The 13,330-nt window shown below is 45.5% G+C and overlaps 1 protein-coding gene across 1 annotated transcript; it reads left to right on the top strand.

The window, feature by feature from the left end:
- Positions 1 to 6,862: 6,862 nt before the first annotated feature.
- Positions 6,863 to 12,218, top strand: LOC125512344 (B3 domain-containing protein Os02g0683500-like). The gene has a single exon (XM_087528355.1). It carries the CDS (start codon positions 7,666 to 7,668, stop codon positions 8,908 to 8,910), a length of 1,245 nt encoding a protein of 414 aa, XP_087384481.1. The 5' UTR covers positions 6,863 to 7,665; the 3' UTR covers positions 8,911 to 12,218.
- Positions 12,219 to 13,330: the final 1,112 nt, after the last annotated feature.

The following is a 13,330-nucleotide window of genomic DNA, read 5'->3' as shown; positions in this document are numbered from 1 at the left end:
ACCGAGGACCCCTGAACCGCTCCTGGCGGGTGAATTGCTGATGGTTCGGAGATTTATCAGCGACTTCTTCCTGGATCACTACATCAATCCAACTGGTGATAATGAAGATTTTAGCATGCGTTCTCCTGAAACATTGAGTAAGAGTTAGCCGCTAAACGTATAACGCGTGGATCCATTGTTTTCCATCTGATGAGGTCTTCGTATTTCGTACACTATGGTTAATTATGTAATGCATATATGTGTGGACAAATCATTGGAATTTAGCTACCATATGTTCAATTGCAGTTGTTGCGAAATCTGATGAATGCTCTTCTTGTGGACACTATTTGTTTAATTGAATATTGTGGCGAATTTGCTTTTTGCGTGCCGATTCAAAATGGAATTTTTGTTTATTTGTTCAATTGAATATTGTGGCGAATTTGCTTTTTGCGTGCCGATTCAAAATATGATAATTTTGTTTATTTGTTCAATTCAATATTGTGGCGAATTTGCTTTTTGCATGCCGATTCAAAATGGGAAATTTTTGTTTTAACCTGGCAATTGCTCTACACACGGTTCAATTAATGAGTGTGTGCCATCCACATCAGAAAGCATATGTCAGTCATTGCGGAACCGTCGGTGATACACAGCAGATCGCAAACGATTTGTTGTGCTAATACGTGTGCGTAGGGTCTCTGGAACCGTTTGTGATATCGCGTTATCGCACACGAGAACTGGGAGTAAACCGTGCCCAGTGTAAAATACAATCCCAGTCGTAATTTTTTCAGGAAACGTGTGGGATCCGAAAAGAAAAGCACACGTCACTCTTGCGGTAACCGTCGGTGATACCCAACAAATCACAAACGGTTTGCAGCACTTGTATGTGTGCGAAGGGGCTATTGAACCATTTGTGATAGAACATTATCGCAGACGGTAATTGTTGGCAAACGTGTGCGATGGAGTCTAGCATGGCAGACGGGTTACGCAGAAACTCATGTGCGATGGGGCACAAATCGCACACAGTTCATATGTTGGCCCGTGTGCCTTACATACTGTTTCCCAAACGGTTCATTAGACAGACCATATGGTTTCACTGCGTCATTAGAAATGCTTAATCACTGATACCACACGTGCGAAAGAATTTAGTGTGTGCTACATCGCACATGATTACATTTTGGAAGGCCTCTGGATCACTGCTCCATATCCCCGACGGTTTCTGGGTCGTGTGGGAAGGACACCCTATCGCACACACTCACTTGGCGACGGTCCCAAATGCCGTTGTGGAAAGGGGTTAAAAACCGTTTGTATAGCACCGACGCGTACCAGTGTAATCACATGGCGATGTGAACTATTGATGTTAATCACATGGCGATGTGAACTAGATTATTGACTCTAGTGCAAGTGGGAGACTAAAGGAAATATGCCCTAGAGGCAATAATAAAGTTGTTAGTTTATAATTCCTTATTCATGGTAAATGTTTATTATTCATGCTAGAATTGTATTGATCAGAAACCTTAATACATGTGTGAATACATAAACTAACACCGTGTCCCTAGTGAGCCTCTACTAGACTAGCTCGTTGATCAAAGATGGTTAAGGTTTCCTAACCATTGACATGAGTTGTCATTTGATAACGGGATCACATCATCAGGAGAATGATGTGATGGACAAGACCCACCCGTTAGCTTAGCATAATGATCGTTAAGTTTATTTCTATTGCTTTCTTCATGTCAAATACATATTCCTTCGACTATGAGATTATGCAACTCCCAGATACCGGAGGAATACCTTGTGTGCTATCAAACATCATAACGTAACTGGGTGACCATAGAGATGTTCTACAGGTATCTCCGAAGGTGTTTGTTTAGTTGGCATATATCGAGATTAGGATTTGTCACTTGGTCATGTCTACATAGTTCTCGAACCCGTAGGGTCCACACGCTTAACGTTTGTTGACGATATAGTATTATATCAGTTATGTGATTTGGTGACCAAATGTTGTTCAAAGTCCCGGATGAGAGCACTGATATGATGAGCAGTCTCGAAATGGTCGAGAGGTAAAGATTGATATATAGGACGATGGTATTCGGACACTGGAAGTGTTTCGGAGGGTACTGGGTACTTACCGGGTCACAGGAAAGGAGTTTCGGGCACCCCCGGCAAAAATATAGGCCTTATGGGCCAAGAGAGGGAACACACTAGCCCACAAGGGGCTGGTGCGCCCCTATAGTGGCCAGCCCTATGAGGAGGAGAAGGAAAGAGGGGAGGGAAAGGAAGGTGTGGAGTAGGACTCCCCCTTCCTTCCCTCTCCCCCCTCTTTCCTTCCCCCTTCTTCTTACAAGGAAAGGGGGCGCAGGGCAAGGCATCAGCCCTAGGGCTGCCGCCAGGTCTCTTGGGGCGCCCTAGGGGCTGCCTCCTCCCCTCCCACCTATATATACATGGGTAGGGGGCGCCACACAAGGACACAACATTATCTTAGCTGTGTGCGGTGCCCCCGTCCACCGTTTACTCCCTCGTTCATATTTTCATAGTGCTTAGGCGAAGCCCTCCGGAGATCACATCACCATCACCGTCACCACGCCTGTGCTGCCGGAACTCATCAACTACCTCGCCGTCTTGCTGGATCAAGAAGGCGGAGGACATCACCGAGCTGAACGTGTGCAGAACGCGGAGGTGCCCTGCGTTCGGTACTAGATCATTTGGAGCACGAAGTTCAACTACATCAATCGCGTTGTGAAACACTTCCGCTTACGGTCTACGAGGGTACGTAGACACATTCTCCCCCTTGTTGCTAGGCATCTCCATGGATAGATCATTGCGTGTGCGTAGAAATTTTTTGTTTTCCATGCAACGATTTCCAACAAGGTTATCATTAAGTGTAACGATAGTCCTGAAACAACATTGAGTGTATGCCGTTAGAAGAACAATCATATTGAATCGACCCAATCTTGTTTGTTATACTTTGAGATAATATCGTCTGAAATCAATTGTTATAACATAGAGTGTTGGCATGTGTTTTAGTTCCTCAGGCCATGAGAGTATCGTAGTCACTTCCTACCGTACGGTGGATTTTGGGGTTCCTCAAACGAAATCTGTAAGTAGGTGATCATAACGACAACTTATAGATTCATTAGAAAGTTTGACAAGGCACCAGATTGCTCAAGAGTGGGATTTGCTCCTCCGATGATGGAGAGATATTCTTAGGGTCCTCTCGGTGTGATGGCATCCATCAACGTCTGTGCAGACACTGGTGGCTACGTCACAGGGATCCCAGAACACTTCAGAGAGAAAGAAGAACAAAACCGGCACGAGATCAACGTATAGTAAGCATGCGCATGACACAGGAGGATACCGATGCATCCCAGGTTTTGTAAAGTATTGCAAGGTAAAGGGAATATCATATAATAACCAGACGTTCACTCGAATGTCATTCGTGTAATCATAGGGATCGATATGGACATCCATGGTTCTGCTATCGATCATTGAACAAAGGGATTTCGTTCATGTCTATGATTTACCGAACCTACGAGGTCACAAGCTTAAGGTAATCATGATCTGCAGAGTGTTAGTAGGGCAATAGTATCGGTGATTGATTTATGAAATAGTTTTGTTAATATTCAAAATAGTTCTAAAGGGCTTCAGAATTTATCGGGCAATACCGGGTATTCCCGATAATTAATATATAGGAGGAAAATATTTCCCTTGATGTTATATTATATATAAAAGGGTCTCGTAATTATTAGAAGGATTCTCTTTCCTTGTGTGTGGGGGGGGGGGGTCCTAGTGGGGGAGGAGTCCAACTCCTCCTCCCTGGACGACGCACCAAGGAGGGCCTTTCCCTCCTTGGTGGCCGCCCTCCTCTCCCCCTCTAACCTATATATACTTGAGGTATTGTGCCCTATTGGATACACAAGTTTTTGAGCCTCCTATAGTTCATCTAGTTCTAGTAGGTCCTAGTTGACTAATTAGAGATAGACCTAGTTCCTCTAATCCTCATAATTAGAAGCCCGGTGTGGTTCTAATCTCCTCCCTCTAATTCTCCGGCGACGATTAGCTCTGCACAGCGAAGTGCTACTAGATCGTGAAGACCGCACGCTTGCAACCAAATAGAGAGGCCATGCTTTTGGTCTTCCGTTCAAGGGATCGTTCGAGGGTGGTTCGCGGGATCGTCATCAATGGTTTGAGGGATTCCATGTACGACATACACCGACTCGTCTACTTCCGCTGCAACTCCGGATTCGGTAACGATCATTGACCCGAACCGTATATGCATCTTCATATTGTTCCTAGGTGTTCTTAGGGCAATTTTTAATTTTCTACTACGTTTCCCAACAACAACAACTATAACAAGCAATATAACCTAAAAAAACAATACACTACGTGGAACTATGACAACATAAAAAATTTGCAAAGTATCCACAAATTAAAATGGATTAAGATAAAAAAGAAGAAGGGATCTTTACAGTATACTCAACACTATACCTAGTAGATTTAACATTAAATTTTCTAAAAACTCACTATATAAACATCAATCACCCAAATCCATATATAGCACAGGCCTACCAAAGCCTGCTCATTTAAATTGGCAAAAATCTATTCCACCAATAAATCAACTAAACTAACACAAGTCACCAACAAATCGACTTAAAAGTCACAACAAAACAACTCAAAGCATAACCCTAACCATAAATCAAAAGGACATGCTCAAAGTAGGAGATTAGATCAAAAAGGGGAACACAGAAAAAACCATAGCTAAAGAATGACCCTAATTGTAAAACTCATACACCACAAAACAAATCCCAGACTAGAGTATGAGCAGATGAAATACTTGAACAGTAGATTCGCTCGCGGATGAGCACAAGAACCCTGAGCCAAGCACCCCCAAGAACAAAACCTGCACAAGAACAACAAAAAGAATTCATGAAGAAGTGACATATATCCGCAGAAAATAGCTTGGATCTGTGAAAAAATAAGGGGGAGGAAGGAGAGAAATAAATCCACAAACCCTAGCTCATACTAGAACAAGAACAGCAAAAAAGAACGTATAAGCTGACAAATCCACACAACTAACTCGGGTCTATGAATAAATAAGGGGGGAGGAGAGCAAGAAATCCACCAACCCTACCCGTCACAGGAGGACGAGAGGTGACCAAAGAGAAGCAGAGTGAGACAGAGAGGAGGGGAAGCGACTGAGAGAGTGGCTGACTCAGGATAAAGCGAGAGAGAGAGAGAGAGAGAGAGAGGGGGGGGGAGGGGGAGAGGGAGAGAGCCAATCTCGGAGGGGCGAGCCCCTCCGCCTCCATGGAAGCCAAGGACCAGAGGGGAAACCCTCCTCCCATCTAGAGGGGAGGTCAAGAAAGAAGAAGCGGGAGGAGGGCTCTCACCCCCTCTCTTCCGGTGGCGCCCGAACGCCGCCAGGGCAATCATCATGTGACGGCGATCTACTCCAACAACTTTGTCATCTCCACAAGCGGGATGGGCTAAGCTACTAACTGGCGGCGGGAGCATAACGGGCGCACAAAGCGAGCCCGACAGCCAACTCGATTAACCAAAAATTGGGGTGAGTCGATTCTGGTTAGCCCAACAAAGCAAACAACAAACCAAAAAAAAAGCACGAATCTCAAGGAAGCATTCAATGGCTACAAAATCGACTTAACAAATATAAAGTCAGGCAACTTACATGTACCTAAAGTGATCTTTGAGTGTAGATATTTCTTAGTCAGCAAATCCTGCCAAACACTTTCCTCTAAAGTGACTTGAACTATCATTTGTTGAGCATGCACTTGTTCTTGTCTTTCAGGTCTTATATCCCAAGACCATCTAGAAGATTACTATCTAAAGAACATATAATCTTCTCCTCACCTCCCTCGGTATTTCAAAGAAGGATAGCATGAATTCCTAAAAAACTATAGCATAAACACTGACAAGCTAATCAGGGTGGCGTTGATTAGGACAAGAAGGGCCCCATAGGTCGAAGGCTTGTCCTCTGAATTACTAAGTATTTTCTCAAAATGGTCAGCAATGATCTTCCACTCTTTATTTTGTTGTTTTTCGAAGTGGATGCGAATCTTATTGGTGTTTCCAAAACCTAACTAATTGCTTTTGTGAAAACTTATCTTAAGTATAGATAGTTGTTTGAACAAACAAATGATGAACTTCATGTTGGTGGCAATTTGGCCATACCATGTTTTTCACAAAAATATCAGTGTCATCAACATATCGTGAGAAGGGGACTCTCGTTGGTTAGATGGGAGAGAAGATGACCGCCATGGACTCATGGGTAACACCGGCGTCCTCCTCATCCAAATCAGGAGAATCCAAAACATACATTGACCTTGGAGTGTCCTTACGCCAGCTTAACTCCGAATGCCCGATTGCCAGAATAGAAACATCCAATGCGACCGCATTCCTACCGATCGAAATTCCTCGCCCGTTGGCCCATGACAAGCCACACAAAAATTATGGTGTTCAAACACCGTCGAGGCAGACGAGATCTTCTCCTTCCACATCATGCAATTATTATGAGAAAACCCCCCTTGATGGATCGACGGGTACGCACCGGGAGGACCAGCCTAGGAACTTGCCTACACGAGAGCTAGGCACAGTAGCTGCAGCTACGCCCGTAGGCAGGCGTGTGAGTGATATTTGATGTATACGTATACCCGTATGGTGACGAGGACGAGCGCTCACATGAGCCCAACCCAGCGCGATCCATGGGCCCCCACCGCCCTCTGCCCTTTATAAAGCTACTACACACTACGTTGCACAGTACACCCCACTTTTCCCAGCTCTTTCTCTAGCTCGATCTCTATGCTCGCAACGCTGCAAAAAACCGCACACCTTCTTTCACAAAGAGAAACAAAATAAAGTGCTTGAGAAAAAACCAAGGTTGATGAAGCTCCTGGAAAGAAGCTATAGTACGGACGAGGGGAAAGGGGGGCGAGAGGGGGAAAAACACAGCGAGATGACTCACTTCACTTCACTAAGCAGCTGCCACTTCCACTAGCTAGTGAGTTCAAGGAAGAGGAATCTTGTAGCTAGGGCAGCTCAGTCTCCTCTCCCCCTTGCGGGAGGATCGAACTGCAGCAGCGCCAGCCACAAATATTGGCCACGCGGGCGCGCGCCCACCCAGCACCCACCAACCTCCCCGGCTGGCCGTCTCCATCGATCCATATTGCCGGCCATCCCCGTCTCCACTCCATCCATCCCTGCCACATCCCAGAGCTAGCTAGCAGCGGCTAGGCGTGCAGTGCGCGCGCGTCAATGCATGCCGGCCCAGCCAATTCCCCTCTGCTCGCCTCCCTCCCTCGGTGCGAACGCAGCTCAAGATCGATATAGAATTTCTTAGGAGAAAAAACAACACATACACGCATACATAGGTGGATCCCCTCTCTAGTAGTGCCCAACCTACATGCTATAGCTCTGCTGCAGCCGCAGTGTCTATTCTCGAGCACCAGGCCAAGCTGCTGGTCTCGGCAGAAGCCAGCAAGGGGCAACAAGAAGAAGGATCCAGGATTGCTGCTTTCTCGCTCCGATCCGAACAACCACTGGGCGGCACGGCAGCGAAGGAAGCTCTTTTATAGTTGCTTGCCTCTTCTCAAGATCTGGTCTTCCTCCTCTCCTCTACCTGTTGGCGAATCGGGATGCCGCAGTAATCCACGGGAAGAAGTATCCAAGCATACATACATGGAGTTTACTGCGACAAGCAGTAGGTTTTCTAAAGGAGAGGAGGAGGTGGAGGAGGAGCAGGAAGAGGCGTCGATGCCGCGCGAGATCCCTTTCATGACAGCCGCGGCCGCCACCAGCGCCGCCGCGCCTTCTGCTTCTGCGTCGGCCTCGACACCCGCGTCAGCGGCCGTGTCTGCGTCGCCGGCTGGAAGTAGCCCTCCCTTTCGGTCTGGGGATGACGCCGGAGCGTCGGGGAGCGGGGGCGGCGGCGGCGGCGTGGCGGAGGCGGTGGAGAAGGAGCACATGTTCGACAAGGTGGTGACGCCGAGCGACGTGGGGAAGCTGAACCGGCTGGTCATCCCCAAGCAGTACGCCGAGAAGTACTTCCCGCTGGACTCGGCGGCCAACGAGAAGGGCCTCCTGCTCAACTTCGAGGACAGCGCCGGGAAGCCATGGCGCTTCCGCTATTCCTACTGGAACAGCAGCCAGAGCTACGTCATGACCAAAGGGTGGAGCCGCTTCGTCAAGGAGAAGCGCCTCGACGCTGGGGACACCGTCTCCTTCTCGCGCGGCGCCGGCGAGGCCGCGCGACACCGCCTCTTCATCGACTGGAAGCGCCGGGCCGACACCAGAGACCCGCTCCGCTTGCCCCGCCTCCCGCTTCCGATGCCGCTAACGTCGCACTACAGCCCGTGGGGCCTCGGCGCCGGCGGCAGAGGGTTCTTCATGCCGCCCTCGCCGCCAGCCACGCTCTACGAGCACCGTCTCCGTCAGGGCTTCGACTTCCGCGGCATGAACCCCAGTTACCCCACAATGGGGAGGCAGGTCATCCTCTTCGGCTCGGCCGCCAGGATGCCTCCGCACACACCAGCACCACTCCTCGTGCCGCGCCCGCCGCCGCCGCTGCACTTCACAGTGCAACAGCAAGGCAGCGGCGCCGGCGTAAGTGTAACCGCAGGGTCCCCAGTAGTGCTCGACTCGGTGCCGGTAATCGAAAGCCCGACGACGGCAACCAAGAAGCGCGTGCGCTTGTTCGGCGTGAACCTTGACAACCCGCAGCATCCCGGCGATGGCGGGGACGAGTCGAGCAATTATGGCAGTGCACTGCCATTGCAGATGCCCGCATCAGCATGGCGGCCAAGGGACCATACGCTGAGGCTGCTAGAGTTCCCCTCGCATGGTGCCGGTGCCGAGGCATCGTCTCCGTCGTCGTCGTCGTCTTCCAAGAGGGAGGCGCATTCAGGCTTGGATCTCGATCTGTGACCTAAAGGAAAGTTCTGCGATTCTTTCTTTCTTCTACCATTTGATTTTCGGTTCTTCTCGTCATCTCACTTCTCATGTGATTCAGTTATAAGCTTTTGATGATAGCGGCAGCTAGGGATTTAACATTTGCCCCCTTTTCGGCACTTGAAATTTTTGTGTTGGTTTGAGAAGTCATAAAGAAATTAAGCTTAGGCAGATTAATGTTTTTCTCCCAAATCAGTGTCATCTCTTGTCCACCATTAATTATTTTCCCTCTCCATGTGCTTGTGCTTCAATACTTGCCCATGTTTAGCAAAATCGCATGCCCATTTCATACATATGATAACATTTGTCCGTGTGCAAATTTTTGTTCATGGTCTCATAGTACTTCCTTAGTTTATTTTTAGTCTGCATATACAATTTGTCTGAAGTCAAACTTGGTTAAGTTTGACCAATTTTATATGGAAACATATCAACATTCATGATACAAAACCAAAATCATTAAATTCATCATGAAATTAATTTTCATACTATATAAGTAAAGTATTGTAAGTGTTGACATTTTAAATATGATCTTTGGTCAAACTTTATGTAATTTAACTTTAAACATATCTTGTATACGTAATAAAAAGAAACTGGGGGAGTACGAGAGATATGAGTTAAATCCATCAAAATGCATTCGGACAAAACCAGCACTACACATTAATAATTCAAAAAAGCTAACTGGCGACCATTCTCTAGGAGAGCATATCATTCGAACTTTTTTTCTTGACAATTTTAGTTGTATCAGGGGGTGTTTTTGGGGAGGATGGCAGTTTTGAGCCTTCATTCCAGAAAATGCCAGGTTGTTCCGAAGAAACTGTCACCCCTTGACAAGTAAAACTGTGATCAAAACGTTTGCAAATGCCAACCCCTCCAGCGAACGGTCGCCAGATAAGAAGGTCCTAATACTTTTCCGTAACATGCTATTACTTGTGAACTGATATTCTGGTAGATCAAATATCCGCACAACTCGGCCGTACATGGATGGCGCGTTAAGCCCTCACGCATGCAGCAGCAAGAGACAAGTCCGAACAGCGATCGACATTATATTTTCGCAGGTGAGATCTTAAAAACACATTCCGTTCTTTACTGCTCATCATCGATCTCATATTTACGGCCGGAGGAAGGTCTGCACATTCCTTTTATTTCGCCTTTTTGCCGCCACCTTTTTCTACCCCCACTGTACCGCACTGTGTTTCTCCTGCGCACCACATCTGTAGCTGCATGTATCATACTCGTTCGTACACAGTAGTCCTGTATCGCCATTGTAGAGAGTAGACAGCGCGCGTACGTAGTCGTCGTACCACCATTTTTTTTTCTTTTGCCCCCTTGTGAGAGCCGGAGGGAACACGGAATTAAACCCATGGAGTGGGCCAAATCTTGTATAGTTTGGATTGTCTGGGCCTTGAGGAGTGCATGCATGCACACAGTCCAAGAGATCTTTATGGTCGTGGCAGTCTGTAAAGAGGGGGCACTGGCCATAACTTCTTTGTACGATCGCTTGGAATTTATGGGGGACCTCGGTACGTAGTACGAACCCCTCCTCACTGTTGCAGTTGGAGTAGCAACAGTGGGGAGCTGTGCGATTGTTGGCACTTGGCAGTGGCAGCAGCGGCATGCAGCTCCCTCTCTTCATCTTCGAACCTCTTCTTCCTGTGGCGGGCTTCTGCTGTTTTGCTTCCATCGATCGCAGCACGGAGCGCCTTTTCTTTTTCACTGCGGCGGCCGGCGGGTAGCTAGGACTGCATGCATGGTGTGCGGATGTGCGCAGGGCGTGATGGGAGCAAAGGCGACTAGGCCGGCCGGCCTGCTGCCATAACTAGCAAGGTGTAGGAGGGGACGCAGCTCTTTTGCACAGGGAGGGTTGGGGAACTCAGAATAGATGGATCGGTGCTCTGCTCAACCTCTCGAGAGTTAAAGTACGTACCTTTGGTTCATTGTAAGGCGTGAAGGTGAAAAGGGAAAGAGGGTATGCTTGTGAGCTTGACTGAGGCTTGGCTTGAAACACACCACTAGCTAGCACCACCACGAAAAGAATGGATAAGCAGTACAGTATCTCCTACATGTAAGTTTCTGCAGCTTCTTAGTTCTCTTTGTTTTATTTTTAGTTCGATCTCTCTTCCATGCTTAGTCCATGCAGCACAACCGTACCATCAATTTTAAACATATATATGTTGTGTGTGTGCTGGAGTAGTTGCTTCTCTACTCATGACTGTCTCCTAAGGTACGGCTAGGTTAGCTGACATTCAGGGAAAGTGCCTTTTTTTTAGTGATAGGAGAGCATCCCCATGGACTGAGACTGATCCTACACCAAACATGAAACTGAAAAGGCTGATCCTGTATGCTTGACTAGGTACAGGAAAAATATTATAGAATCCTAGTTTTATATGATTGACATGATTCCAAAAGATAAAAAATTGTATCAGAGATTGCAATGGCATGCTTTTCTGAAGACTATAATACCAAAGGAAATAGCAATTCCAATAAAATGTCTTTAGTTACATAACTGAAAAAACATAAAAACACATGAGCCACTGAACGTCGATAAAAGGATATTCCTTTAAACTTGAGTGCAAGGTGCCCATACACAAAAACATCTTTAGGTTCTAATTAACATGCGGAACAAATAACAGATGTGTATAAAATTATACAAAGAGTGAATCCTACCAAATATTTCTATTTCTCGTGAACACAAGAGGCCCTGAGAATCCACCCCTAAAGCTCTTGTTTTGCTTGCGCATACCTCTATATATACATACATGCATGCTAGCTAGCTATTTTATGGGTGAATAAAACAAGATATATTGTTGGTTGTCCTGAATGCAAATAAGTTGTAGACGTAGGTTGAGATTAACTTAATCAACAGCCTACTATTAGTTGTCATGCAATATATGTACTTTTCGTTTGTATTTCGTAAGTCAATAAATCAATATGTTCTCCACTTTCTGTGGACAAAAAGGCACTACCACTAATTAACGAGCATCAAATTGATGTAACCATAGTTGATGCATATATATATTCTTTCTAGTACGAGTGTCATTATGCTTAGCATTCTCTGGAGATGCCCTTACATGACTTATGGTAAGATGACCTTGCCTTGAGCCAATCATCCAGACAAGGTTGGTAGCTTTGTTATGAAAAGATGAAATGACAACACATGTGCTATATTTTTGTCCATATCTACTTGGTATCATTAAGCTATTTGGCTATCCATCTTGTTGTGGCAACCAAATGAACGACATACATACTAGTTCATGTATACTAGAGGTCGCCAAACTAATAAGCCTGATCCCACGGTGAAAAAGCCAAGTACGTGTCCGGGGGGGGGGGGGGGGGGGGTGTTTCATGGGGTATGGGACAAGATGAACTGAACCAGATATATGGCGTGCCTCAACATATATTGTAAATATGTCAGCAACATCCAGTATATTTGATGTCCATGTATGCAGCTATTGAGATGCCTGGCTAAGGGATATTTGTTTGGTTTAGTACAATCATTTTGTTTGAGCAAAGTAGCGACTCAGAATAGGTGGTTCATCTATTTTTATTCTAAAATAATTAATTCTGTCAGCATATCTACGTATATAAATTTGAAGAAATGATGAAAATTTTATAGCTTGTCCGTAATTAAGATATAATGAGGCATGTGCCAAACATATGGTGGTACCTAATATCATTTTTATGTTGTTTTTACATCAAATCATAATACAACTTACGTATGTTGTTGTATTGGGGCATAATGTGTGTACATCTATTTATAGCTAAGTCCAGTGCTATTGAATCCTTAACTAGTTTTGTGGTACAGTTTGATAAGTTTCTGATGATGCACCTATTTGTGTGGGAAAATTGTTGAAGACGGAAGTATCTATGAACCATGGATATCATATTTGAACCACGAATAATTAAGGTGTAACTACGTACTACCTAATGATCTATGCATAACAAGAACATGTGTACTTATATCATGTGCTTAATTAATGTGCATCTGGAAATGTAAACTAGGACTCAAACTAAGTTCAAAATGCAACCTTTCTGCATTGGTGCCGGATTATGCGGGGTGGTAAATAAGTATACATGATTATTATTTTACAACTTTTCAGAATTGTTCTGCTGACTGCTAGTTAATAAACATAAGGTCTGTACTGAATGGTTCATATCTCTTGAACTATCAATTTGTACATGAACTGTACATGCAGTGATGTATGTAGTTGGTGCAATTATTATATTTATAGATCCAGTATAGAAGGATGGAACTAACAAGAATCTGAGCCATTTCATGCGAAATTACGGAAATTTTCATGTGCATTCATATAAACATAGATCCTTGATATCACATCATGTATAGTTTGAAAGTTGTACGGTTATTAACACATGACACATCACTTACTAGATTTGGTTT

This window comes from Triticum urartu, chromosome 6A (assembly GCF_056163025.1).
Source record: "Triticum urartu cultivar PI428250 chromosome 6A, HENAU_Tu73, whole genome shotgun sequence".
NCBI lineage: Eukaryota > Viridiplantae > Streptophyta > Magnoliopsida > Poales > Poaceae > Triticum > Triticum urartu.
The sequence above is the reverse complement of the archived record's forward strand: the minus strand, read 5'-3'. Positions and strand labels throughout refer to the sequence as shown.

Bases quoted from the DNA above. Each gene is read 5' to 3' on its own strand.
- LOC125512344 (XM_087528355.1), top strand. From the start codon at position 7,666: ATGGAGTTTACTGCGACAAGCAGTAGGTTTTCTAAAGGAGAGGAGGAG.